The sequence below is a fragment of the Apiospora kogelbergensis genome (genome assembly GCF_038363985.1).
Source record: "Apiospora kogelbergensis strain CBS 113332 chromosome Unknown utg000001l_segment0_segment0, whole genome shotgun sequence".
Classification (NCBI taxonomy): domain Eukaryota; kingdom Fungi; phylum Ascomycota; class Sordariomycetes; order Amphisphaeriales; family Apiosporaceae; genus Apiospora; species Apiospora kogelbergensis.
In genome coordinates, this window is record NW_027117418.1 from 1,915,350 (window position 1) to 1,940,565 (window position 25,216).

Below are 25,216 nucleotides of genomic sequence, written 5' to 3' on the forward strand. Positions count from 1 at the left end.
GAGTCGGACCAGATGTGGGATACCAAGAGCCTACTTTGACCTTCGACAACCCCGATGACAACAAACCATCGCAACCAACTAGAAGAGCGTCCAGACCGTCGGTAGACGCATCTGTCTTTTCTTCACATCATCAACACCGCCGTCAGCACACCGCCCCTTCTCTATCCCCGCTCCGCATCAGCCAACGAGCAAATTCGCCCCCTCGAGGTCATATTAGACAGTATTCAGACATGGGGTACACCGGCGACGGAAGAACAGGCCCTAGGCGAGAGTCTGGAAGAGTTGGAAGTGAGATCGGCGACAGTTCGACACCGCCTCCCGAGGAGACTCCTTCGCCCGACACCACACCAAAGTCGCGCCAAGGAGTGACGCCGATGAGCACGACGCCGAAAAGCGTGACCTCGACTACCACCCCTCAATCGCGCTTGGGGTTCTTTGCGTCATTAACCAACCGCTTGAGCAGTGGGCCGTCCCCTGCGCAACCTCCGGTCGACGATGAACTGCTCAACATGAACGTGGAGGCGGCTCTCTACCCCGCTGGTTCGCCGACGAACGGCGAGGCGTTCTCTCCGGCGGCCTATAAGAACCTGCAAGCCAACGCGACGGGGCTTCTGCTTAAGATGCAGACCGGTTACCGCCAGCGCACCCAGGCCCTGCACGAAATGCAGGCCGAGCGGTCAGCGGAGAAGGAGGAGGCCGAGGAGTCCAAGATGCGGGTCGAGAACCTCAAGGTGCAGCTGGAGCACATGGCGAACCAGGCGCAGGATCAGGAGCAGTCCCTGAAGCAGCTGATGAGCGAGCTGCAGGCGGAGCGCGAGGCCCGGAAGGAGGAGCGCTTCCTGCGCATGGCGCACGAGAAGATCCTGGCGGAGCGGTCCATCTCGAGCGAGGACCTCGAGGTCGACGAAGACGACCAGCGTGGCAAGTGGCGCAAGAGCGCCAGCACGCTCAAGTCCGAGGTCAGCTTCGGCGACACGGACGAGGAGAGCGCCGAAAACGAGAGCGTGTTCTCTCGCAGCCGCAGCCCCACCATCCTAACGAGCGCGACCGAGAGCGTGCAGGGCGATTTATCTGCGCTATCCAGCCCTCAGCAGCAGCAGCAGCAGCAAGGCAAAGGAGCGGCGGCTGCTGGCAGCAACAACAACCTGGGTGTACCGCCCAAGCCTAAGTTCGGCAAGGAGATGTCGACGTTCCAAAAGCTCATGAAGGGCATATCCGGCGACGGCGCCAAGGACGGCGCTGACGGCACCGGGGCGGCTGACGGATGCAAGACGTGCCGGGGCCAAGAGCCCAGCATGGCATGGGACACCGTCAGCCTCCTCCGGGACGAGAATAAGGGCCTGAAGCACCGCGTGGCGCAACTCGAGGTCGCTGTCGAAGGGGCGCTGGACATGGTCAACGGCATTGGTGTTCGTACCTAGAGGTTCTCGAAATTTTAGATACCCTTCCTTTTCCTTTCCGTGTCCAATATTAGAGATATCAGAGACGGATGGATGCATTATATATGGGGAGCTTCTTGTTGTTACATTTACTTGGTCGGGCGCAGGTACTCGGATTGGGACATACAGGGCATGGCGTTTGCTCTTTTTCTCTTTCTCTTCTACTCTCGGCTTTCTCTTTTTATAAGAGAACAGCTAGTCGGTCTCATTTATAAGAGATATTGTTGTTTTTACACATTGTTCAAAACAAAATGCATATAAAATCCAAATTACATATCAATATTCTAAAGTGCAATAGGGCTATATCTATGTGTTGTGTTTTAGCTGATCGTCTATGCTATGCTTGACAGACTTGATAACTAGGATCTCAGGCTGTCCAATACTGATTGTCATCAGTGCCTCCATATGAAGGAAGCCCATCTTAATTTAAACCTGTTGTCTGCCTCAGGAGGGCATGTTAACTCTGCTAAGACTACCTGCATCTATCTGTCTTGCTGTCACTGAGCCCATCTTCACTAGAAGGCTCTTATGGGCACGGAAAATGCAATATGCCAAGAACGAGAGTGAAAAAGAACATAGCATAGAAGAAAGACTCTGACGTAGGGTAGTTGAAGAGGTTACAACTTATAGTGCATTCAACTCATAACTTCAGACTCTGAGCCGCGTTTCCAGGCATGCCATGGATACGGCAGAATATGCTACAAGCAGGAGGTTTTCAAGCTCGAGAGATGCCCGAGTTTCAGCCAACATCCTAGTCATTCATCTGTCGGCCATCCAGCTATCAGTCAGGAATCTAGAGACACATTTGACGGCCCCCCGGAGCTCCATGGCTCCAACGGCGGTAAAAAGAGATGGTAGGAAATTGTATGTTTTGTCAATTGAACCGGAGCCGTGGCCATTGGTCGTTGCTTTCCAGGTGCCCGTTTTGCTGGATGTTTAGATATAACAATATGTACAATGCTGCTGCCGTCTCCTCCCATCTGCTCTGCCGCCACCTCCTCACTCACTCACTCGGCTTGCTGGCCTGCCGCTTTTTAGTGGTGACCCTCGCCGTGCGCAGCATCCTCGTGGTGGCCGTCATTCAGGAACATGTACTCGTATCCGCAGTAGGCGGCGAAGGCGACGGTGGCGATGCCGAGGCCGGGGAAGGCGCCCCGGAAGCGGTTGAATCTCGAGAACGTGCCGGTGTATCGCCACGCCTCACTGTGCACGCATGATGTCAGTCAGCCTTCTTCTTCGTTTTCCATTGCCGTACCAGCGCATCCGAGGTGACGACAGGTACAAGGGAAGGGACACTCACGCTCGCTCCCATGGGTCGTATCGAGGCTGGCCGGCCGAGTGGGCGTACTTCCTGACGTCGAAGCCGGTAAGGCTGGGCTTCTCGCCGTGGTGCGCTCGCAGTAACCTGGACCGCGGAGTCAGCCATCAATTGCCGGGCGAGGTGCACGCAGGCGTGCAATTGCCGTATGGGTGGACGGCTACGTACCGTGTGGGATACATGGTGGAGGGTTTTTGTTCGGTGTCGTGCTGCAATGAAGCTATTGCGGGCGGCTCTCGCTTGCTTCTCTTTGCTTAACCTCTCGTTCAATTGATTCAATCAATCGCCAGTCCAAGCTTGGGGTCAGCCTCGACCCAATTGGCTGCCGGCGTGTGCATAACCTGAAATGGAGGTTTATGTAATAATTGAGGTGGGGCTACGTTGGATACTGGACACACCCAGGATGGCTATCGGTCATGTGACTGAGAGCTTCGTACATACATCTGAGCATTATACAAGAGCAGCTGGCGGCCCCTTGAATTAGGATATATCAGATGGAGGAGAAGCACAGATAGACTATCCTTGCCGTTCTCTGTCCTGCGTAATGCTTGCCCCTTCCCTTGTCGGACCTGACTTCCCCGTGATTTCATAAACGAGAGAGTGATTCCCAGTCAAAGTCGTTTAATCATCAAGAGTAGGCTTCACGATGGAAGAAGCAGTTGGCATCTGGTCTGCTCTCAGCAACAGTCAGAGACAACCCATTCCTTCCTTCTACTTGATATATATAGGCGGACGAAGTTTACTATGGTCATATTGACCGAGGAAGCACTTTCTCCTTTATCTCTGTGGCAGGACGGGAAATCCACCCTTCCGTCTTACCCAGCGCCATTGCACTTCTCATAGGCTATGTTGCTAAGATGTAGACACTGATGCCTTCCTCGCACCGACTTCGCACCAAATTGGAAGCCGGCAACGACGGGAAAGATAAGTCGCAGACAAGGCAATACAGTCGCTCTTTGGAAGTGATCCGAAGGATGGTCTTCCCCAGAGATATAAATACCGTAGACTTGACTGCTTGTATCTGCCAACCTTCATCTCCTGGATCATTCAACACAACACCGTTCTTCTGGACGGCGATTCTTCGCCATTCTCCATTTCCTTTCTCTTAGGTTTCCCGATCGACGAGCATTTGCCGAACATGACCTCCAGGCAAGACTCTGAACGACACACAGCAACCGAAGCCCTACATAGGGATGCCAATGAAGTGTAGCTTCGACCCAATTGGCTGATAGGCAGTGGTTGGCACACCCCACCTTAGTCATCAGATACATCGGTACAAAAGCTTTTATGTCGGGGACGCGGGGCCTTTGCACCTGCCGAAGTCCCTCCAGTCCCTCCAGTCCTTCCTCAGTATGCGCACAGTACATAGCAGATACGTGTCTCTACCAGGGGAACAAACTGCAGATCTGCTGCTACACTACTACCTGCAGCTGTTTGCTACTGACTACTCCTACTGGGTGTACTGATAGCTCCAAGTCAAGAGTTGGATGTTGGTTTCTTTCTTTTTAATCTTCGCAGCGTAGACGTGGACCTCCAAACGAGGACATCGATGTAAACTCTCTTGGTCCTTCCCCGCTGCTGCATCGCTGTGATGTGATTCCGACGCCAGACAGATCTCATCTTTTCTCCCACACGCAAGCCAGTCTCGAGTTGACCGACAGTAGGTCAATGCCCCTGTACGGTACCATGCGGAACCCGGGACTTTGCGTACAGCAGCGAGCTAGTCGGACCCTATGGAGCTAGAGATACCACAAGCCCTTGTCACTTTCGGCGACCTGGGCCATGGCATGGAGACTTGACGAAAGAAATAATAAACGGTCTGGCCTCTCCCACGCCAGCACGCCCTCCTTTTTTCTCCACGCAGAGATTCGTCGAGTATTAAATACTGCCCAGTTAGCGTGAACAGGTGGTCTTTTCGATCCTACATCTGCAGGCTCAATTCCATTGTGCTTGTTGTGACGGACCTCTCGTGGTGTGGTTCGATTCTAGAAAATTCACCGCCTATCCGCCTACACAGACACACCCAACCACTGGAAATCTGTGAGGTGATTCCGTTGTGTTCTCCCCCAAACATCAACTCGCTATCATGGCTTCCGAGAAGCGTCAGGGCGAGGAGCTCGAGGGCGATATCAACTTTATTGTGACCCCTCCTCAACCCCCCGCCAAATTCGCAACGAGCGAGCACTGTGGCGTCGAGACCACCAAGGTATGTACTGTTCCGTTCTGTGTACTTGGGGTCAATTGGTCTAGCTTGACTACGATATCGCCGAAACTGACGTCTGGACGCAGTTCCCCGCCATCCACAACCCTCCTCTGCCCGCAGAGGGCCCCGGCAATGAGTCCTTCTCCAACTACGCCCTCGGGGCGCTGCTGTTGGGCGTGCCGGCCTTCTTCGCCCGCAGCATCGGCGGCGGCCTCAAGACGACCATCTTCTTCATCCTCGTCCTTGCCGTCCCACTCCTTATTGCCTACTGGACCGTGAGCTCGAGGTTCTCGCCCCGTATCAACGACAATGTGAAGCTCCCTGGCCGGCCCGTCGAGCACTACATTACTTTCAAGAAGGACGAGGACCGCCTGCGATACAGAGGCCACAACAAGATCCCCATGAAGACCTTCTACGAGATGTACTTCGACGGCGATGTCGACTTCAACGGTGACTGTCTTGAGGCCATGGAGTACCGCCACGATTGGTGCAACTTTGCCTTCACCTGGGCCCTGTTCCACTTCATCTTCTTCGAGTTCGCCCCTGATGTGCTCTTCCACTCGCGCCAGCAGGACGAGGAGCAGATCCGCCCCAACTACGACCGCGGCAATGACCACTACTCGTACTTCCTCGGCCCCCGTATGGTTTACACCAGTGGTGTCTTCTCTGATCTCACCCGCGAGGAGACCCTCGAGGAGATGCAAGATAACAAGATGGCCATTGTCTGCGAGAAGCTTGCTCTGAAGGAAGGCGAGTCCATGCTCGACATCGGCTGCGGTTGGGGTACTCTCGCTCGTTTTGCCAGTGTCAACTACGGTGCCCACGTTACCGGTGTTACTCTTGCCCGAAACCAGGCCGCCTGGGGTAACGATGGTCTTCGCCGCGCCGGCATCCCCGAGAGCCAGAGCCAGCTTCTGTGCATGGATTACCGCGATATCCCGGAGCGCAAGTTCAACAAGATCTCCCAGATTGAGATGGGCGAGCACGTTGGTATCCGCCGCCTCACGACTTTCTTCCGCCAGTGCTATGATATGCTCGAAGATGATGGTGCCATGTATGTCCAGCTGTCTGGTCTGCGCAAGGCTTGGCAATACGAGGATTTCATCTGGGGTCTCTTCCTCAACAAGTACATCTTCCCCGGTGCTGATGCCTCTACCCCGCTCGCCAACTACGTTGGCTGCCTTGAAAGCGCTGGATGGGAAATCAAGAGGTAAGCTTTACGAGCCCCGAGGCGACGGCGATGGAGTCTTTGTTTCTAACTATGTTTTTAGTGTCGATACCGTCGGTGTACACTACTCTGGTACTCTCTGGCGTTGGTACCGCAACTGGCTCGGCAACAAGGAGGTTGTCAATGCCAAGTACGGCCAGCGCTGGTACCGAATTTGGGAGCTCTTCCTGGCCTGGTCCGTCATTGCCTCGCGCCAGGGCAGTGCCACCTGCTTCCAGATTGTTGTGGTTAAGAACTTGAACGCCAACCACCGTATCAACGGCTGGTCGTCCCAGTTCGGCCTTTCTGGCGCCCTCGCCGCGGCTCGCGCTGCTGGCAAGGCGGTGTTCCCCTCGCACTAAACCATGCACACAATTACGTGCGTGTGCGTACGTGCCGCTCCAAGGTTTTGGTTCCTTTGACCAGAACATCGGAAGCCGGGAGCTAAAAGTAATTGCCACGCTCAAAGTCACGGAAACCAACATTAGAAAGTCCTTTAGGCGTGATAAGGGGCTCCCGTGTCAAGAGTAGAATAAGTGGCATGAGGCTGTTTGCTATATAGAGACAGGCAGGCCCCCGACAAGGGCCGGCAAGGGGGATAGAATTACGCGAGCGAGCCATAGACGAGAATGGCGGTGCTCATCGTGACAGGCTGCTGGCCTCCAACATGGCATTAATAGAGGAAGCTGGGCTTTGGGGATGACCTGAACGAATGAACGTATTGGAAGGCCTGTAAAACAGCCTACTAAGGGTTGCTGCCACTAGAGTTGACACACATAGGAGTACGTACTGAATACCAGACGCTGGCTTTCAGCCTCCACCTCGTATTCACTGCTTCGTCTGTCATCTGTTCAGTCGTGTGCCCGCAAGGTGCTTGTCTGCCTGACGGTGGCGTGATTGGACGAGCGCAATCGAGTCGAATCGACCAAACAAAGTTGTGGCTCATGCCTGCAGTCGGCGCTCCCGCCACAACCCGAGCATTGAATGGACGCACGGGCCTTGTAAATTGCGGAAGTCGCTGCGAGGCTGGTGGGTTTCCCGACTGGGTTTCCCAATCGACTTCACTCACCCTCCATATGCAGTCACGTTGTCCAGCCTTGAAGCCAAGTGATTTCGATTGTGTCCGAAGTAGTTGCATCCAAACCTGCGCATATCGCCCTCGCCCTCGCCCTCGCCCTCGCCCACGCCCACGCCCTCTTATTCCCTCCCTTCCTTCCTGCGAACGACGAGACGAAAAAGACGGCCAACCCCACCACCCGAACCCGCGTAACCTGGACCGGAACGAACGATACTCATTCAACCCCATCTACGCTTGCAGACAGACTACAGACTTGCCCAACAAGAGACCCACCTGCGACCATCCAATCTTCAGCTCGACCGCGATCCGGACAGCTTGACTCTCAAGCTCTCCCGCGAACAACAGGTGCCTCTCTGGTATTTTCTTTCTCTTTCGCATCTCGAACGGTCCCGGCAAACACCTGCAGCATCTGGTCAGACAACATAGTTTTGTTTCATCCTTCTTCATTCTGGTGGCGGCCCGCGGCTACAGCGACTTCCATGACGACCAACCCTCGCGCCCAAGGGATGAAGAAGCTATTGCGAATAGGATAAAAAAGCAATTCATCACACCAAAAACACGTACATGCAGTACTATTAGCGAACACAATATGCCACCTCAACCCCCAACCGGTTCCAAAACGGGCCACCGACCATATCTCCCTACACACATCAATTCCCCTCGCACCCCTCCCAGTCCCACCAACCGCCGTCGTTGGCTCAAGGGTACCTGGCCAACCCCCAGCTGGGTGGCTTTGGCGCCGCCAATGGTCTTGGGCTAGGGTCAGGAATGGGTGCCAACGTGGGCTTCGGTATGGGTGGTGACCAGACTGGCCTCAACAGCCACGCTGCTCGGATGGGTTTCGCCCAAGCGGCGCAACTACAACAGCAGCAGCATCCTCACCAACAATCCCACGCCATGGGTGGCGACCACTGAACCGACAAGCTGGCAACCGGAGCCGTATACGCGATGTGTGGCGGAATAACATGAACGAGGAGATGGACCTCCTGGAATACCTGATTGATGACTACCCATATGTGGCGATGGTGAGCACCTCTTCCGCTATGGTGGAGTGCGGTAGGCTAACGGTACACCCCTCCAACAGGACACAGAGTTTCCCGGTATAGTCGGAAGACCCATGGGTAGTTTCATCGACAAGAGCGATTACCACTATCAGACGTTACGAGTAAACGTCGACATGCTCAAGATCATCCAGGTCGGCCTCGCTTTGTTCAACGAGAAGGGAGAAACGCCACCCAGCAAGCCCACGGCAGAGATGATGGAACGGTGCCCGGTCATCCGGAAATACTTTGCTGCTCACGGCAACCTGCCGATTGCGTGGCAGTTCAACTTCCACTTCGACCTGAAGGCCGACATGGCCAACATTAGCTCGATTGAATCACTGCGTGAGGCTGGCATCGACTTCGAGCGACTGGAGCGAGAGGGCATTGACTCCGTGAAATTTGCCATTCGGGTGTTAGCCTCGGGGCTGGTGCAAGTCGAGGACGTGAAATGGCTATCATTTCATGGCGGATACGACTTTGGGTATTTCACCAAGTGCCTCAATAACCAGGAGCTTCCCAACGACGGCGTCAAGTTCGATTATATCATGAAGAAACACTTCCCGACAACCTACGACGTTAAACACCTGATGAAGTATGCCATCAAACTGAATCAGATGGGCCGCCTCAACCCGAACGACAACTCCGCGGCCGAAATCTTAAATTCCTTTGAGCAAAAGTCGGGGCTAGAATCTACAGCTGCGTCTATGAAAATTAAGCGTGTCGGCACAGCTCATCAAGCTGCGAGTGATAGTTTGCTCACGGGCAAGATCTTTTCCAAATACGGGAGAAGATTTTCAATGGACACATCTCAGATGACCATATTGGCAAGATTTGGGGTTTGTCGGTGGGTGGCACGATGAACCTACCCATGTTCACCGGCCAAAACATGGCTAACGAGAAGGAGAACAATCCCTCGTCAAATCAAGGCAACGGAGGAGGAGCTGCTACGAACGGCCCGAGCACTCCTAGCACTGCTAGTGTAGGGCTGGTGACGACACCGGCGGCAGCGCAGTCCCATAACACGAATGGGAACAACTTCCATGCCATGACACCCGGCAACGGCGTCGGTGTCTTCGGGGCGTTCGGGTCATACCTACAGGGGAGATAGGATATTCAAGGTGCCCCGTTCCATCACCCGCCATGGCATTGTGACCGTCACCTGTGGCGGCTGGGTGGTTATGACCCATGGCTGTGGAGGTTGGCAGCCAAGAGGGCCACACAAAACAATTGATTATTTTTTGGCAGAAAGAACAGCGACCTGGAAGGAAGTAGCAGCAGCTGTTATTTGTGTATGTGTACCATTAGTGGTGAAATCATGAAATTTCCCAGGGAAAAGGGGCGGAAAGCGGTTTTTAGTCATATGCTGTTATAGCCCAGGCCTCTTCCATCTACGTTCGGCTGTCTTTTTTTGTGTTTGGGGCAAGGGGCCAATTGGAGGACAAGCCCGAAACGAAACATGAAAGCGGCCAGGAAAAGGGAGGGGTGGTGCATGGGGGACGGAGAACGGATTGATCGATCACAATATAACGTCCCTTTTCAGCGGTTAATTTTCTTGACTTTTTGCCAGGCACACGTCTTTTGGGGTTTTTGCTGTGCCTGCCTACCTCTCTCTCTCTGTGTCTAATGGTCTTTTGTTATTATTATCCCATGCGCTCTTTCTCTGCTGCTAACCCCCTATCCTCTATCCAGTCCGGGCTTGGCTTTAGGGGGGCTGTGGGCGAATGGTGTAATGTGTATTGTCTTTTGTATATGTATGCATACATGTTTTTGGTTATGTGGTTTCAGTCTGGTTTATTCGGGTTGGGATTGGATATGTAGGCGATGATGAAAGGTGGTTATTACTGATATATAACACATACCACATACATACATGCAAACCGCATCCAGCCTCTTAGTTCAAATAAACCAGATGTTGTAGTAGCTTCATGTCCCTTATGCACGAGCTCAGACTGTGGAACTATAATCGAAGGGGAGTATTGCTGGGCCAGATGGGTATACCGATCACCCATAACTGCCTGAGTATCAGAGCTCGGTGAGGCAACTAACTAACCTAGCCACCTCAAACTTGACTTTGGGACATTTTCTATTCTTCAAAACACTTTCCAGTCCACTGAAGAGTAGTGACGCATAGTGTAACGTACACAGGAGATAATCGAGCAAACAAGCAAACACATTCATAGTATGAAGCTGCAAAGCTTATAATTGTTCTCTCGCCTGAGTAGATTAATGCCCCCTCGGAAACATAAGATACTTGACAACACGCTATGGATGACTCGGCTATATTGAACCCCGTAAAGGTACAATATTGCGAGAGAGAAAACAACAGTGGGAAACTCTTCGAATAGTGAGAATGGCAAGATAGAAAAACGCCGTGCGATGATGCCCCCTTGCCCTCTCGTTTGCCCTCCAGAACGCCAATTCTGCGCGAGACTGGTTCTCATCCATATTACCTGAGATGTAAACCCTGTAAAACTCCGTTGCCCTGCCCCAGAAGAGGATCACCCCAGGAAGTTCCCCGACGCCGCGATAAGTAGAGAACGACATACAAAATCCAAAGAAAATCAGGTGATGAAGACCTTCTTCAGCAGCTCGGCCGGGTAGACCTGCCCCGTCCGCAGATCCTTGACCTGGCCCTCGGGCAGGCCGGCCTTGCGGGCGCACTCGTCGAGGCGGGCCTTGCCGTAGGCGCGGTCGTTGGGCAGGAGCAACAGGTCGGGCTCGACGTGGGACTGGGTGTGGTGGGCGTAGGGCACGGCGCGGGCCAGCTCGTTGAGCTCGGTGCTGCAGATGGGGCACACGGAGCTCGCGAGGCTGAGGCTGGTCGTGTGCGAGGGCGCCGCGGCCAGGCTCGCCGGGTGCGCCGACGAGTGGCAGGCCGGCGTCTTGAGCGCCGACAGGCCCGACGAGAGCGCCATGTGCAGCAGCGGGATCGAGGGCAGCGCCAGGAGCGTGTTGTGCGTCGTCGCGAACAGCTCCGCTAGCATCTCCCACCGCGACGGCGAGTAGAGATCCCGGTAGTCCTGGTAGCTTGCGGCGCGCTGCGGCGGTACCGCTAGGAGACCGCATGCCTGACGGACCTCTTTAGGGTGCGACGCCCGGTAGGGGTGCAGATACTTCTGGGCGTGCTTTATGGCCTCGGCGAGCTTCGTCCTTGTATACGGCCGGACTAGCTCAATATATTGCTGGTATCGTAGTTCGAACTCCAGGTTGCTCTGTGTGACGGGGGATGTTAGTGTAATCCGTTTCAGACTTTCGCCAAAGAAGAGGGTGCAGCCCGACTTACGTCCATCTTGCGCAGCTCCTTCTTGATATCGCCAGCGGTGCACCAAGCCAAGGCCTCGGTGACGCTCCCGTTCCTCAAGCACTGGCTTATCCTGCCCATGGTCTCGAAGGTCTCGACGTCGACCAGGTCCCCGATGCCGCGCTCCTCGGCCAGCATGCGGGCGCTGGTTCCGTAGCCGGAGCGCAGCAGGTAGTCGACGAGCAGGCGGTCGAGGCGGGTGCGGCTCCAGACCTCGTACTTGACGTCCTCGGTGCTGTGCATGTCGTAGAGCTCGGCGAGGTGGCGGACGCGGGCGGCCTCGTGGCGGTGGAGGCGGGCCTCCTCGTCGGCGAAGGTCGACAGCTTGCGCTTCACGCCCTGCATGCGGGCCAGCATGCTGTCCAGCGACTTGAGCACGTCGTCCGGGCTGGCCTTGCCGTTCATGGCCGACGTCGCCGTGTCCTTCAGCGTGTTCTTAACGAAGGAGCCATCGCGCTCGACTTCAAAGTGGGCGGATCGGAAGTTTTTGCGGAGGAGCTCGAAGGGAAGCCGGAGGAGGGGCTGGTCCTATTGTTGTCGTTCGATGGTTCGAGGTTCAGTGACATGCTGAGCAAAGTACTTGGCCGGGCAGGAATGCGAAGGAACGAGACAGCTGTGACGGCAACTTACGAGAAGCAGGTGATTCTCATGGTCCAGCTTTGCGTATTCGCGGTCGCCCATGATGGCGAGCTCGGGTCGGTTGTTGCTGACCTTCTGCCTGGAGCCTGGGTTTTGCTGGGGGTATTTTGCTTGCGACTCGCCAGCAAGTTCGGGACGGGGGGGAGGTTTGCAGGAAGGGAAAAGGGTAAGCTTCCGAAGTCAGCGAGTCAGTGGTGAAGGTGAAGGTGAAGGTGAAGGTGAATTGACGTCGTTAGGAGGATCGGCAGCTAACGTCGGGTGGGGACGGGGGACGTGGGGTAAAGGTACCGAGTACAACAGTGGGCAGTGGGGGGCAGCATTCTTGTTCTTTTTATTTTTATTTTTATTCTACATAACTATTCCTCGTCTCTGTTTTGTTCGACGCCAAGCCAGACCCTTTGCATCCAGCATCCACAGCATCGCAGCTACAACCCACCCGAGGCCAGCGAAGAGCACAAAAGTCCAGCCCGGTCCCATGCCGCGTAACATGACATCCAGCAGTCCGAGGCCGGCAGCCGCCATTTCGCAGCGGATGAAGTTGTTGGCCGCTTGTGCCGTGGCCGATGCCTCGGGGTGAATGTCGACGAGCAACGTGCTCAAACCCTACACTGCATGTCAGTCCTCAGGTATGGCCAACCCGGTGCTCCTACAGTCTGGAGTGTGCGTTCGTACCGTGAATATGCCCTGCTCTGTAAGCCCAATGAAGAACTGGAGAACGAGCGGGGCGGCCATATGCTTGTGCGCTGTTAGCACAACGACAGATATGGGGGATATAGGGGCAAGGCTTGGGAAGAAAACTCCACGGCAACAGCTGGGCGTCTTACTGTCCTTTGCTGGAGCGACCAGCCATATGCCACGATGAAGAAGGAGCATGAGCCAACCGAAAACTTGATGCTCCGGAGACGGGCATGTTCGATTGGGAAGCGGCCGAGGTCGTCGTCTCGTGTTTTATCAGCCGGAAAGCCTTCCTTTTCAGCTGTGTGTCGGTAGTCCCAGTCGAGAATCTTGCCTGGGCAGTGTCATCAGCTTGGTCTATACACGTCGTGGTGCCTGGAGCGCGCTGCAAGTACCTGTCGCGAAAGCGGCCATGGCGCAGGCCACGCCAAATGGCAGGTAGGTCAGACCCGACACTAGGCCCGACACCTGGTAGATCTCGGTGAACAGCGTTGACAGGGAAGCCTGGAGACAAGAGTATATTGTGTAGTGAACTCCCATGCAGACGACAACAATGGCTGTTCGACGATGCCGGAGCAGGAGAAGGCATGCGAGAGGATTGGGAAACCCCGAGGCCGACTTGGGCTTTTCGGTAATTTCGCGTCGCTGCTGCTCTTCATCGTTAGAGGGAAAGTTGCCAGGTGGTGGCGCCAGTATAGGTATGAGCGCTTTGTATACGCCCGTAGGACGGATGCTGCCGTTCCCAACAACTACCCTTGACGTCTCTGGTAGGAAGAGAGCCATTGTCAGCAGACAGCACGGAGAGATGATGGAGAGGAACCAAAATATGGCCCTCCAGTCCCAACGCAGCAGCAGAAGCCCGCTGATGACTGGTCCTATACTTGGTGGTGTATTGAGGCTGTGTTATTGTGTTTAGCACAAGAACTAAAACTCATCACGAGTCTGGTTAAATGGTGGTACAATCCTCAATGACGTACAAGAAAGATATGATGCCCGAGTAGCCACCCCTTTCGGCAGGGGTGAAAAGATCCCCAATTACTCCATAAGTCACAGAATACGTTCCTATAGGGGCCGGTTTATAGCAGTCAGCTCTTTGGTCTTTAACCACTATGGCGCACCTCTGGCCTCTGGGTGTTGAAAGCTTTACCCGAGATCCCAGCGCTCTGCAGCATGCGCAGGAAGAACAACAGCCCAGAGGAGTTCTGCAGCGCCAGACCGACGTTGGCAGCCACGTAGACGGCGAGCGTGGCGAGGAAGACGGGGCGGCGGCCGAGCTTGTCGGCGGCGTTGCCGACCAGCGCCGGGAAGACGCCCGACATGATGAGGTAGGACGTGACGGTCAGGTTGATCCTCTCGACGCCCACGCCCAGGTCGGCGGACAGCGCCGGGATGGCGGGGAAGTAGATGAAGCTGCTCAGCGACGAGAACCAGCCCCCGAACGCGACGACGGCGATGATCCATCGCTTCTGCCACGGCTGGAACGCCGAGTACGGCGCAGCTGTTGTCATTGGTGTTGCCGCTTCGGGCGGTGATGGTCCTGGACCATCGCCCACAGGCTCGGCGGTATTCGCTGTGGTCATCCTCGCTGAGGAGCAAAATTTGCTGATGCGGGGAATCTGTGCGTGATGATGGTAGCCATGTCGGTTGCTTGCGGCGATGGTGGTGGTTCTGTTGGGGTTACCAGCCTATCGGGCCGCGCTGTTACATGCTGCTTCCTTGGCAGCCTGTCCACTGAGCGAGCAAGGGTGCTTAATTGCTTGCTCGAGAGGCTATCACATTCTCCCTTAATATAGGCGAAAAATATTGTGTCATTGCGAAGTTTGCCCTTAATATATCCAGTTACCATCCAAGTATAAGGAATACTAAACCGGCGATTACATGTTCTTCGTAGGGTTATGGCCTTTACATTCGGCTTCAACTATTATATATAAGTCGAGCCTGGGACTCATCTGTTTTGAGAAGCCCTTTACCCGCTCCGGCCTCTTATAGTTATGTTCTACCATGACGAGCCCACATCGCTCTTGATCAACGCCAATTCGCCCTTGCTTGGGCACACGAACGATCCGTCTCCTAGCACTTGGCACATCTTGAGGCCTGCCGCGTTGATCCAGTCCCGAGGCAGGAAAAAGTGCTTTGTAATGTGTTCGTTGCTACCGTTGTTGCTCGACAGTACCTGGGCTGTGCATACCCACAAGCTCTGGTCAAGAAAGGCAAGACGACCATCTGCAAGGAGCCCAAGCGGACGTTCAACGGCTGCAAAAAGCTCATTGGGTATATGGATTGAGTGTACTGTGGGATCTTTGGGCCACTGGTCTGTTGCCTTTCGTAGCAGGCTCGTGTCCAATACAGCAACTTGATGTCGGTGACGCTCCCTAACCCCTGACGATATGATAGCTAATACCATGTTGGGACTGTAGGAAGGACATAGATCTTCGATGCTCATTGATGAATCAGAGCTTTGATTGGGGTCTTCTCCTTGTTGTAGACCAAGTGTCATATTGTACCGTACATCTAGTGTTGACCAGAGGTGTCCAGTGATTTCATCAGCCGATATCGCTATGATCATTTCAGGGTCGGAGGGGTGCAGACTCCATTTGGTAGCTGTTTGGCTATTGGCTTCCCGCTCACATATCAATTCACAGCGGGGTACCGAAAAGACCTGAAGCTTTTCTGTGCCTGCAACGAAAAGGTGCTTCGCAGTACGATCGAACAGGAGCTGTTGAGGAGCACCTCGCCTCGCCTGCCCCTTTTCTGTCAGTAGATTCTTCACCCTCAGAGCTTGTTTTGGATTCTTCACGCCCTGGATTTGTTCAAGAGCCTTGACGGCGATCCGTCCGTTCAAGAGAGAGTATGCTAGGAGCCTGCTGTCCCAACTCCAAGCAATGTGGCCAATGCCCATGCTGCCGAATGTAGATTGCACGACATGGTGCTTCGTGTCTGCGTTTGCGTTGTATATCTCCAGAGCTCCACTGTCGTTTCCGTATGCGAGTAGATCGCCCTTACTGGCGATTGCAACGGCTGTGATGGCCGGCCTGCTCTCAGCGTAGGTCTCCGAAGCCGTGAAGGATATTGACGCACTGCGGCTGTCGTCGCCATCGGACCATGAGTCGATCTCCCACTCGGAGCCTGCAATGCTGTCGTCGTCACTGGGACTTTCCTTTCGGACGTCAACAAGGCGCATCAGACAATTGGGCTCCCAGACATTGCAGTAAGATCCTCTCAAATCGTAGAATCGCCGACTGTTTGGACTGAACAGTATCTTTTTGATGATGTCCTCGGAAGATAACTTGTATATGAGCGCCATATGATGCGAATCATAGACTTTGACAGCCCCCTTCACGTCGCTTGTGGCAAATACCAAGCCATTCGGGGCCATCGAGATCTCGTTAGGGGTGGCATCAAGCTCTTGCTTCACCTCTTCGTGGGTTTCGAGGCCGGGCGAAGCCGGAAGCCATTTGAAAATGTTTCCGTCGCGGTAGATTCCAAACACATGGCCACTGAAAGGGTGGAACACTACCCTATTCACCCCCCGTCCACATGTTGTTGGTGGTCTGGCCTTGCTTTGTGCGTCGGCGACACCTGGCTACCATCACCGGCGGATCCATGTTCCAGACAGAGAGCGGAAACCCCCTGTACGCAACGGCCATCTGCGTGCTATCATGATTAAATGCCACCGATGACGGTGAGTTAAGAAAAGAGCCCTCGGGAAGGGTCGTCTCCTCTAGCAGCGAACTCGCAAAGGCCACCCATGCTGGTGCATCCTGGTCCAGCGTGAGATGATGCACACTTCGGAGATCAGTAGCAAGTATCAAGTCGGTTTCGTTCGTAAACTTCATTGATGTTGCCCGTGCCCGATGCGGATTGTCGATGATGACCAGCAATGCACCATCGCTGACCTTCCACACCCTGGTCATGGACATGCCATAGGATGCTAGGCAAGTCCCTGAAGGGCTGAAACAGATAGCAAAGATTGGTTCCAAGGCACATAACGTGCGGGTCTCTTGGAAGATAGTCGTGCTCCACAGGGTTATATTGCCTTGAGGAGAGTCGTCTGCCACGGCCAGGTACTGAGGGCAGACATCTATCTGCATCGTCTGAGATGAACCGCCCGACACTCTGGCCAGACAGTCATCCCACTCCTTATTAGTAAGGCCCGAGACGCTGATGCTGGCAGCGGACCCAGCAAACTGCTGGTGCAGGTTCGAACTCGTTGGTGAAAGGGGTGCCACACAGGTGTAGATGATACTTGGGTCCTCCACTAGGTGACCGCCGAATTTGGCCGCGAGTTTCAGTATATCTACGGCCCAAGTCTCGAGCAGGGCGATATCAGTCAAGCGGTGCAGGAGGGGAGCCCTGTTTGCATCCACTCGCTTCCTCCTTTGGACATATTCGTTCACCGCCTTGGATGCTGCTATCAGATCATAGAGCTGATTTCTCATCGCAAGCCATTGAATCCAGGCCAGTAGACTCGCGCCCTGGAAGAACTTTACGAGGGTGTCAAGTACGCGATCCGATTCTGCAGAGCACATATTGAGGTGAAACATCCAGGCAATGGCAGCATACGACAGAAATTGGGGTGTTTTCCCCTGCGCGATTCGTGTGCGCAAATTTCGACTCAGAAGCAGACCAAAGCACTTCAAAAGGAGATCTTCATGAACTGCCCGCGGCTGAAAGTCGAAGGGCAGTTTCTTGCAACTTCGTAAGTACTCCCTCGCTGTGTGGTGTACGAGGGATACCCGACTCTGCGAATCTATAACCACTAGCTGACCGCATACCTCGGTGGCGGTATGCTTCAAGTCCATGACGCGAGAGAGCTGGGCGCTGTGAAGCTCTCGTAGCTCCTCGACAGAAAGCGGCCTCTTTGCATACGTTGCCCAGCTGAGGAGTATCCTGGCAAGCTGGATCTCCTCGTCGATCTCGAGCTTCGAGACTGTAGAGACCATTCTCTCATACAGTTCGTGCATGCCGCTTGGGGTAGATTCCAGCACCTTCATTACGTCGTCCTGCCGATGGCACCTGGAGATTCGCTCAATGACTAGAGAGACCCAGAGAAAACTTCCCTCGGAACTTCGCATCACGTTCTTGACGGTTCCATCTCTGAACTCCTGGTTCGGGATGAGATATTCTATCTCTTCGGCTGCAACTTTTTCGATATCTCTCAAATTACTTGGAAGTGGTAACGCCGTGGCATCGATGTTTCGTTTGGCCCTTTGGAAAGCCTGGGCTATATGAGAAAGCGGTCGGCTCAAAACGATGACACGCACGATACCCTTAAAACTTCTTATTTCAGAGATCAGGTCGACAAAGGTCCGACTTGACTCTGACTCATCCAAACCGTCAATTATCCAAAACAGATTGGGAGGAAGTGACAAATTCGCCAACAATCCTTTGAAGAGAGTGCGCCAAACAATAGGTCCATCTGATTTCTTAAGATCGGTCCCAGTACCCGACATTTCAGACAGAGCTTGCCTGAAGCTCGGCATGTGGAGGGCCATTTGGTATGCTAGCGACCGGAACATTTGGCCTAGCGATCGTCTGTTCTCATCGCTATACTTGAAGAAGTAGTAGCCGCAACGGGCCCTCTCGCCTTCAAGAAGACGATCGATAATGAGAGAAGCTTGAACGCTCTTCCCACTCCCAGGTCTCGCATGGAACCAGAGAATTCGCGAATGGGGGCTTGACGACCCCATCCACTCAGAAAATTGGTCGTCGTGAAAGAGGTCCTCGCAAGTGCCAGGCCTCCGTAGATCGCGCAACAAGGCCAGGTCGTCATGTGGCGGGCTTGACAGGCCGAGCATCCTGCCTATCCGAACCATGTCATTGTCGTAATCGCCAAGTCGGAAATCGACTTCTTCGTAGTCTGTTTGAACCACACTCCGTAATGCGCCGATCACTGATTGGTAGTTGGCATCTTCGGGGGAGGTGAATTTGCAGACTTCGTGGTGGTCCGCATTAAGGGGCTGCGAAGTCTCGTTTGGATAGCCCAGCGTGGACGAGTTCTTCTCCAGGACTTTGACAGATTTTGGCCCGATGGACGTACTGAGCGTCTCATAGAATGAAAAGATACGCAGACCTCCCGCATAGTGTCTGAAGGACTCGTTCAGTTCATCTATGGTAGGGCTGTTCTGTGCCAATTCATTGATGTATTCCCTGGACGAGTGGCCAAATATGGAGCTTGAGAGAATCTTGTTGAGTGTGTCGGCCAAATCCGTCCCGCGATGAGGCGTGGAGAGAAACAAGACAGACTTGATACTCGCAACGATGGGCTGGAACTCTTCATTTAATTGCCCCTGGATATAGGCTCTCTTGAAGACGAGGCCGCCCATGGAATGAGCTACAACCACTATAGGAACTTGACCCATCCGTTCTGCTCCACTCTCGCCATATCTCAGACGGAAAAGGAGGTCCTTGGCAAAATCATTGATGGAGAGAGACGCTTGAGTTTTAGAGGCTATATGTAGATCCTGGGTCAGATCAAGGGCTTGCTTCGTCGAGTCTTCCCGGCTCTAGGGTCGAGAATATATCCACCACAACTCACCATAATGTGCATTGTAGCCGAAGGTTAGGATCCGCGCCCGAGAGAACTCGGGCTCGTTCGGAAGCCAGAGTTGGGGCCACAGATAGTTCAGATCCCGATTCTTGGACCACGTACGTCGACTAGCACCACGCTTTTGGTGAGAAAATGTGAGATATGTGCCTGAGATGACTACTCACCTCGTACCACCTAGCCCATGGATGAAAAGAATGTCAACTGTACGAGTCTGTTCTGGTAGATGAAGCACATGAAGTCCCAGAGGGTCTTCGCGACGTTCTTCGGACCGTTGTCTACGCTGGCTTGAGTTGGGGTTTATCGCAGCTACAAGCTGGCCGTGGACATCCGAGAGGTTGCTTCGCTCTGAGGCTCTTCGCCCCTGTGGTTCTTTCAGGACTTCCTGCGAGGTGCCAGAATGGCGCCGATCTGGCAAAGTGATGAATGCATTAGGAGTTCTCTCTGGAGGGCTTTGGAGATCCGGCGTCCCTGTTGTTACGGGGTCCGATGATGGATCAGAGGACGATTTGGCCTTGTCTCGTAGTTTTCTCCACTGCTCAACAGCATGTCAGCAACACACGAGACCATGTTAAACGCCGCGGCTTGAGCTGGTATGAGCAATTCAGTGGGCACTTCTTTCACTGAAACATTGTAGACTCACCATATTTACCTACGTGTACCCGGACCCAGCCAAGTGATGAGAAAGAATGAACATGAGAGCAGGAACAAGACCAAACCCAGCCTTTGAGACGGCTACACGATCGGAAGAAGGTCGTTGGTAATCGGCTCGATAGGTAGATACGGAATCGTCGATCCTGGGTGGCGGGGTAACGCCACGATGCATCAGAACCCAATCACAGGAGAATCGGATCCCCGAGACAAAGCAGGCTACCTTGGCTCTCCTCCAATTTATGTTACATGGTACGACATTTGCATGCATTTATCCTTGGCAAGCGCTTAGTAGACAAAGTGTAGCCAGAGGAAGAGACCCGGTCGTTTGGGTATCACGCCCGGCGTCAGGGGCTGTAAAACCAATCACAACCCCTGTGCCACCGCTGCTGATCACGCATATAGCCTTGGCTTGGGCATTATTTAACCCATCGTTTCCTCAACGGCTGCAGCTCACAAGACGGTGTACGTGGTTCTACCACGTTTGAACCTGTACTGTCCTACAGAAAAAAAGCTAAGATGGCAACTGTGGCAGTAGGGGACGGTCCCAAGGTCGTCAACGTTCCAGAGATCGTGGTGCCAAGCCACCAAGGAAATTTTCCGTTGGATAGTGCAGTCGTTGAAGGTGCCTCTGATTCCAGAAACAGCAGTCCAGTGGAACTCTAAGCTGACGTTGCTGTGTTTTCAAGCTTTGCCCAAAGGCGATACGCTGATCTCAGCCGAGCGTTATGGAAACTCGGCCTGGTCGAGCACCGCCAGGATTACTGTCCAGAAGGAGGATGGCCGGCTGCACGACTACTTCGCCAAGATCATCACGGGGGAGCTGGCCGAGGCCCGCGTGCTCGGGGAGTACAGCTGCATGCTGGAGCTGTGGAAGACCATGCCCAGCATCGCCCCCAGCCACGAGCCTACGGGAGATGCCACGGCATGGAAGCCGCCTGCTACTTCGTCTGTGACTACTTGGAGATCGACCACCGCCCGCCAGACGCCGTCAAGCTCGGTGCCAAGATCGCCGAACTGCACCGGGTGAGCAAGTCGCCGACGGGCCAGTTCGGCTTTCACGTCACTCCGTATGACGGCAAGCTCCCGCTGGTGGCCGACTGGGATCCCTCGTGGGCGTCATTTTACGGGAAACTCCTCCAGGGGGTCTACCAACATGACGTTGGCGTGAACGGGTACTGGAAAGAGCTTGACGACGCCATGGAGTTGACCCTGACTAAAGTAGTCCCGCGATTGCTTGGGCCTCTTGAAGAGGACGGAAGGACCGTTAAGCCTTGTCTTATACACGGCGACCTATGGGAGGAGAATATCGGTACCGAGATCCGTACCGGAGAGCTCTACATTTACGATTCTTGCGCTTACTACGCCCACCATGAAAGTACGTATGCAATGCCAACGAGCAAGGCCTCGTATCCCTTGGAAAGAACATGCAGGTTACTTAGTGGAGTGGTCGCTAATCCCTGTTTCTAAGTGGCCATCGGAATGTGGCGAGTTGACCACCATCACATGAAGGCCAAGGAGTACCGCAACCACTACTTCCAGAACTATGAGCCCGACGAGCCAGTGGAGGAGTGCGATGACCGCAATCGGCTTTACGCCATCAAGGAGCGTATCATGTATTCGGCTCATGTACCCGGCAGCAAAGCAAGAGAACAAGCCCTGGAGGATATGCTGTACTTGATTGAGCAGTACGTCGAGGAGGAAGAGACACCTATGTTGTAGACAATATAGGGGTGATATTGGGCAACCATGAATAAAACATATTAGCTAGCGTAGATGCCGCAATGTCCCATTTCGCACATAATGGCTCATATGTATCCACCAACACGAACACAACCAGCCCCCCTGATTTATGAACACTCTACCGCGGCGTGACAGGCACACCGTCCTCTGACTTGGGCTCGGACCTGTCAACGTGAAGTCTCGGGGACGGAATCTCCTCAATCGGCGATAAGGAGTCGCTGTCCGCCGATTGGAGGCTGCTGCGCATGGGTAACATGGGCGTCGAAGCATTATCGTTAGCATCGTCGCCGACGCCAATACCGATGCCTTCGCCGACAAGACTCCTACCAGTCCCCGTTCTGATACCCGTTCTGCCAATTCGAACATCTCTCCCCTTGCTCTTGACTTCGCTCCCGCTTAACGACGAAGCCTCGCTTGGGCTTCTGCTTTTGTCGGTTTTATCATCGCCGAGAATTTCTGCCGGGAGGAGGCAGGGCCAACGATAAGGGTCGTCGTTGTGATATTCGTCGTTCTTGTTACTTTTCTTTGTTAAGGCGGCGAGGTGGGAACAAGGAGGCTGGATAATATCGTCGACGCCGTCGTTGTTGTCTTGGTCATCCTCTTTTAGGGTATGGAGAACAGAGGGGTGAGGATAAACTTTGCCGACGATGCGGTCGTTATTGTTGTTATTCTTTGCCCTGGTGGTGAGGTCCAGATATGGAGAATATTGACTATCGCGACGGTCTCCGTATTCGAAGGTAGGATCCCATGTGGCATAATAATTAGGACGACGAGGACTGGCTGGTGTCTGTCTCGGTCTGCTGCTCTCCCCAACTTCGTTTTGGAGAGCAGATAGGTTCCTCGGTTTATTATCCGAGCCGCTTTTGCTGTTGCCGCCAAAGGCCTGTATGCTCCCGATGGAAGCCAGCCTCTCGGCGAGAGGAGCGGTCTGCTCTATGATCTTGCGGAAGTTCATGTCGCGGTTTAGAGAGAAGCCCCGCGCTGGTATGGCAGGAGGCCGGGCTTTGGGCGATATGAACGAAGAAGCGCGAGGCGGCACCGAGGCTTGACCGCTGGCGGAAACGATGGCTTCGTGGTGGCGATTAGGTAGGTTTCGGGGAGGTCTCTCAGTATTGCCGGCAATGTTTGGGGCAAAGTCTTGCAAGATGAAATCGTGTATGGAGTTGCTGGTTTGACGAGGAAGGCAGGAAGATGTTAGCGCGTGAGTTCTCTCTTCAATTAGGTTGAATAGCCACGAAGGGAGGGTATGTAATTTGACGAAATTCTGGAGTCCTTACCTTCTTCTTCGAACAGCTACCGGTGATGTAGTCGAGGTTCTTATCCGGAACGAGTACTCATTGCTGCTGCCCACATTCCCTTGCCCAGGGTTCGGACCCTTGTCGCGAAGGGCTGGCCAGCACTTGCCCAGCCCTATAAACAGAGCGTACTTGCGATACGTGTCCACCGCATCCTTGGTCATGCCGAAGAACAAGACGATGGGGATCGTAGTCAGGATGGAGATCCATGGCTGGTTCATGGCGGGGAAGGGGACCAACCAGCTGGGCACCAGCACGACTGAGTTCCAGGGATAGGGGTTCGGGGTGTGGTGAATGCGGTGGTAGTCGTACGTCTTGAACGTGCCGGTGTCGATGATGTTGTACGCAAAGAAGGCCAGCATGAGCGGGACGTAGGGAACCAGGATGGATAGGGACATCTGGTAGAGGCGGCGGCGGGCGCGGTTGGCCCGCGAGGCGGCAGAGCTGTTGCTGACCAAGGCCGCGGCACTGGCAATTGCTATCGCACGGTATCTCTTCCAGGTCAAGACTGCCAAATCCAGTCAGTGTTTCATTGGATCATCGTGCTCGGAAGGTCAAAGTGAAAGGGGTGAAGTCGACGTGAAGCATGAAATACTACTCACAGGCATAGGGTACAGATCCCATAGCAAAGAGCACAGGAGGAACAGTATAAACGAGCATTTTGGGCCAGCTGGCGTCGTAGGTAGCCGTACATCCGACCAGTGTGGCAATAATGTATCTCTGAGCCAGATCAAACCAAGTAAACGCCAGCTGCACCAAAGGCATGGGGAAGATGATGAGGGCCTGGATCAAGTTGCGGCGTCGTTTCTCCTTCGGCGACAGCGTAGCAACCCGCATGAGTCCGACCTGCTGGGCCAGGTGCCGCATGATGGCGAAGATGGAGGCGGCGTATATGGTCTGCAGCGGGCCCTGAAGCCAGACCTGGAGGTCACACCAACCTGTGCCGTCGTACCAAAGGTCCCAGTAGTCGTTGCGCCATAGTAGGGAGTTGACGATGGTGAAGAGGTTCGTGATGACGACGCCAACCACGAAGACGACGGCGGCGAACTCGCCGTTGCGCAGGAGCAGGCGGAAGGGGACCCAGCAGAGCAGCGTGCCGAAGACGGCAAAGATGACGCGGCAGACCAGGTTGGCCCGCAGGCCCGCGCTGGCGGCCGTCTGGGCTTGCAGGGCGACGTTGGCGTCCGTCATGGGGTAAGTGATTATCTTGATCATCCTGGTCAGTATAAGCTGTCTTTCTTCTGGGAGCAAGTGGCTTCCGCTGCGTAGCGAGACATTACTGTTTGGTATTGGATAGTCCAGAGATGGTTGCCCAAGAAAGGATAACCATAGGAGGTTATAGCGAAACAAGTTTTGTAAGTGCTGCCTAGGAGCTCTGTCCTGGCAGGAGCGCAATGTTGGTGAGGTAGAGTAAGTCAACAATCGAGAGGGTTGCTCACAATCAAGCATTGAGAAGAGCAGTGTGAGTAATATGTCAAGCTGTTACGGCCAGTCACGGGGTTGAATTCCCAGAAAATGCTTATCCAACTCTCTTCCTAGTCCAGTAGTGAAAGATGGTGATTGTTGTCGCCCTTTTGCTGCTGTGATGTTTATCAAGGCCCAGATGAGCGTTGACCGGGAGAATGGCCATCCCATCAACCTATACAGAGCAGTTCATAAGCCAGCAGAGCACCTGCCATTGCAGAGTAACCTGTAAGCTGTAATTTATGGGCTTCCTCAAGCTATAGATAGGTACAGCACCCAATTCGGTTGACATTTCTGCCACCCATTAATGCCGGTTTGCATCTGTCAAGATGGGACACTCAACACACCGGGTCTTCTTCAAGCCCCCGTGCCCAGATTCCACCGACCATGTAGCCCATAGAGTCATAATGACAATAGACGACTCCCCAATGGGCCCTTACCTCGACCTCTTCTAAGATACCTGTTGTTTTACCGGGAGGATGAGTGTATCGAGTTGATGGGCAAATGATCATTAGAGTCGAAAGGGGTGGGCGAATCCAACTGCAGAGCTTTCTCAACATTGCAAACATTGACGGGAATGGGCGTGTTCAATTCCAAATATTTGTTTCAAACT

General features: G+C 54.1%; 9 protein-coding genes across 9 annotated transcripts; 5 read left to right on the forward strand and 4 right to left on the reverse strand.

Annotated features, from left to right (window-relative positions):
* Positions 1-230: 230 nt before the first annotated feature.
* PG998_000604 (uncharacterized protein) lies at positions 231-1,421 on the forward strand (the record flags this gene model as incomplete). The annotated part of the gene is made up of 1 exon (XM_066867422.1): positions 231-1,421. One exon carries the CDS (start codon positions 231-233, stop codon positions 1,419-1,421), a length of 1,191 nt encoding a protein of 396 aa, XP_066735837.1.
* A 1,052-nt stretch (positions 1,422-2,473) lies between these two features.
* PG998_000605 (uncharacterized protein) lies at positions 2,474-2,939 on the reverse strand (the record flags this gene model as incomplete). Its single annotated transcript, XM_066867423.1, has 3 exons — positions 2,474-2,642; positions 2,740-2,844; positions 2,926-2,939. 3 exons carry the CDS (start codon positions 2,937-2,939, stop codon positions 2,474-2,476), a joined length of 288 nt encoding a protein of 95 aa, XP_066735838.1.
* Positions 2,940-4,843: 1,904 nt separating this feature from the next.
* Positions 4,844-6,529, forward strand: PG998_000606 (Sphingolipid C(9)-methyltransferase; the record flags this gene model as incomplete). Its single annotated transcript, XM_066867424.1, has 3 exons — positions 4,844-4,963; positions 5,047-6,170; positions 6,232-6,529. 3 exons carry the CDS (start codon positions 4,844-4,846, stop codon positions 6,527-6,529), a joined length of 1,542 nt encoding a protein of 513 aa, XP_066735839.1.
* A 1,305-nt stretch (positions 6,530-7,834) lies between these two features.
* On the forward strand, positions 7,835-8,160 carry PG998_000607 (CAF1-domain-containing protein; the record flags this gene model as incomplete). Its single annotated transcript, XM_066867425.1, has 2 exons — positions 7,835-7,949; positions 8,006-8,160. The coding sequence occupies 2 exons, from the start codon at positions 7,835-7,837 to the stop codon at positions 8,158-8,160; spliced, it is 270 nt and encodes an 89-aa protein (XP_066735840.1).
* Positions 8,161-8,210: 50 nt separating this feature from the next.
* On the forward strand, positions 8,211-9,396 carry PG998_000608 (CCR4-NOT transcription complex subunit 7; the record flags this gene model as incomplete). Its single annotated transcript, XM_066867426.1, has 3 exons — positions 8,211-8,270; positions 8,330-9,038; positions 9,101-9,396. The coding sequence occupies 3 exons, from the start codon at positions 8,211-8,213 to the stop codon at positions 9,394-9,396; spliced, it is 1,065 nt and encodes a 354-aa protein (XP_066735841.1).
* A 1,453-nt stretch (positions 9,397-10,849) lies between these two features.
* Positions 10,850-13,686, reverse strand: PG998_000609 (negative regulation of gluconeogenesis; the record flags this gene model as incomplete). The annotated part of the gene is made up of 4 exons (XM_066867427.1): positions 10,850-11,500; positions 11,572-12,117; positions 12,220-12,314; positions 13,269-13,686. 4 exons carry the CDS (start codon positions 13,684-13,686, stop codon positions 10,850-10,852), a joined length of 1,710 nt encoding a protein of 569 aa, XP_066735842.1.
* Positions 13,687-14,003: 317 nt separating this feature from the next.
* PG998_000610 (uncharacterized protein) lies at positions 14,004-19,229 on the reverse strand (the record flags this gene model as incomplete). Its single annotated transcript, XM_066867428.1, has 3 exons — positions 14,004-14,588; positions 15,554-16,482; positions 16,637-19,229. 3 exons carry the CDS (start codon positions 19,227-19,229, stop codon positions 14,004-14,006), a joined length of 4,107 nt encoding a protein of 1,368 aa, XP_066735843.1.
* Positions 19,230-20,620: 1,391 nt separating this feature from the next.
* PG998_000611 (uncharacterized protein) lies at positions 20,621-21,823 on the forward strand (the record flags this gene model as incomplete). The annotated part of the gene is made up of 4 exons (XM_066867429.1): positions 20,621-20,726; positions 20,791-20,939; positions 21,002-21,479; positions 21,573-21,823. 4 exons carry the CDS (start codon positions 20,621-20,623, stop codon positions 21,821-21,823), a joined length of 984 nt encoding a protein of 327 aa, XP_066735844.1.
* A 139-nt stretch (positions 21,824-21,962) lies between these two features.
* Positions 21,963-24,354, reverse strand: PG998_000612 (pheromone receptor; the record flags this gene model as incomplete). The annotated part of the gene is made up of 3 exons (XM_066867430.1): positions 21,963-23,010; positions 23,122-23,647; positions 23,742-24,354. The coding sequence occupies 3 exons, from the start codon at positions 24,352-24,354 to the stop codon at positions 21,963-21,965; spliced, it is 2,187 nt and encodes a 728-aa protein (XP_066735845.1).
* Between the last annotated feature and the right edge of the window lie 862 nt (positions 24,355-25,216).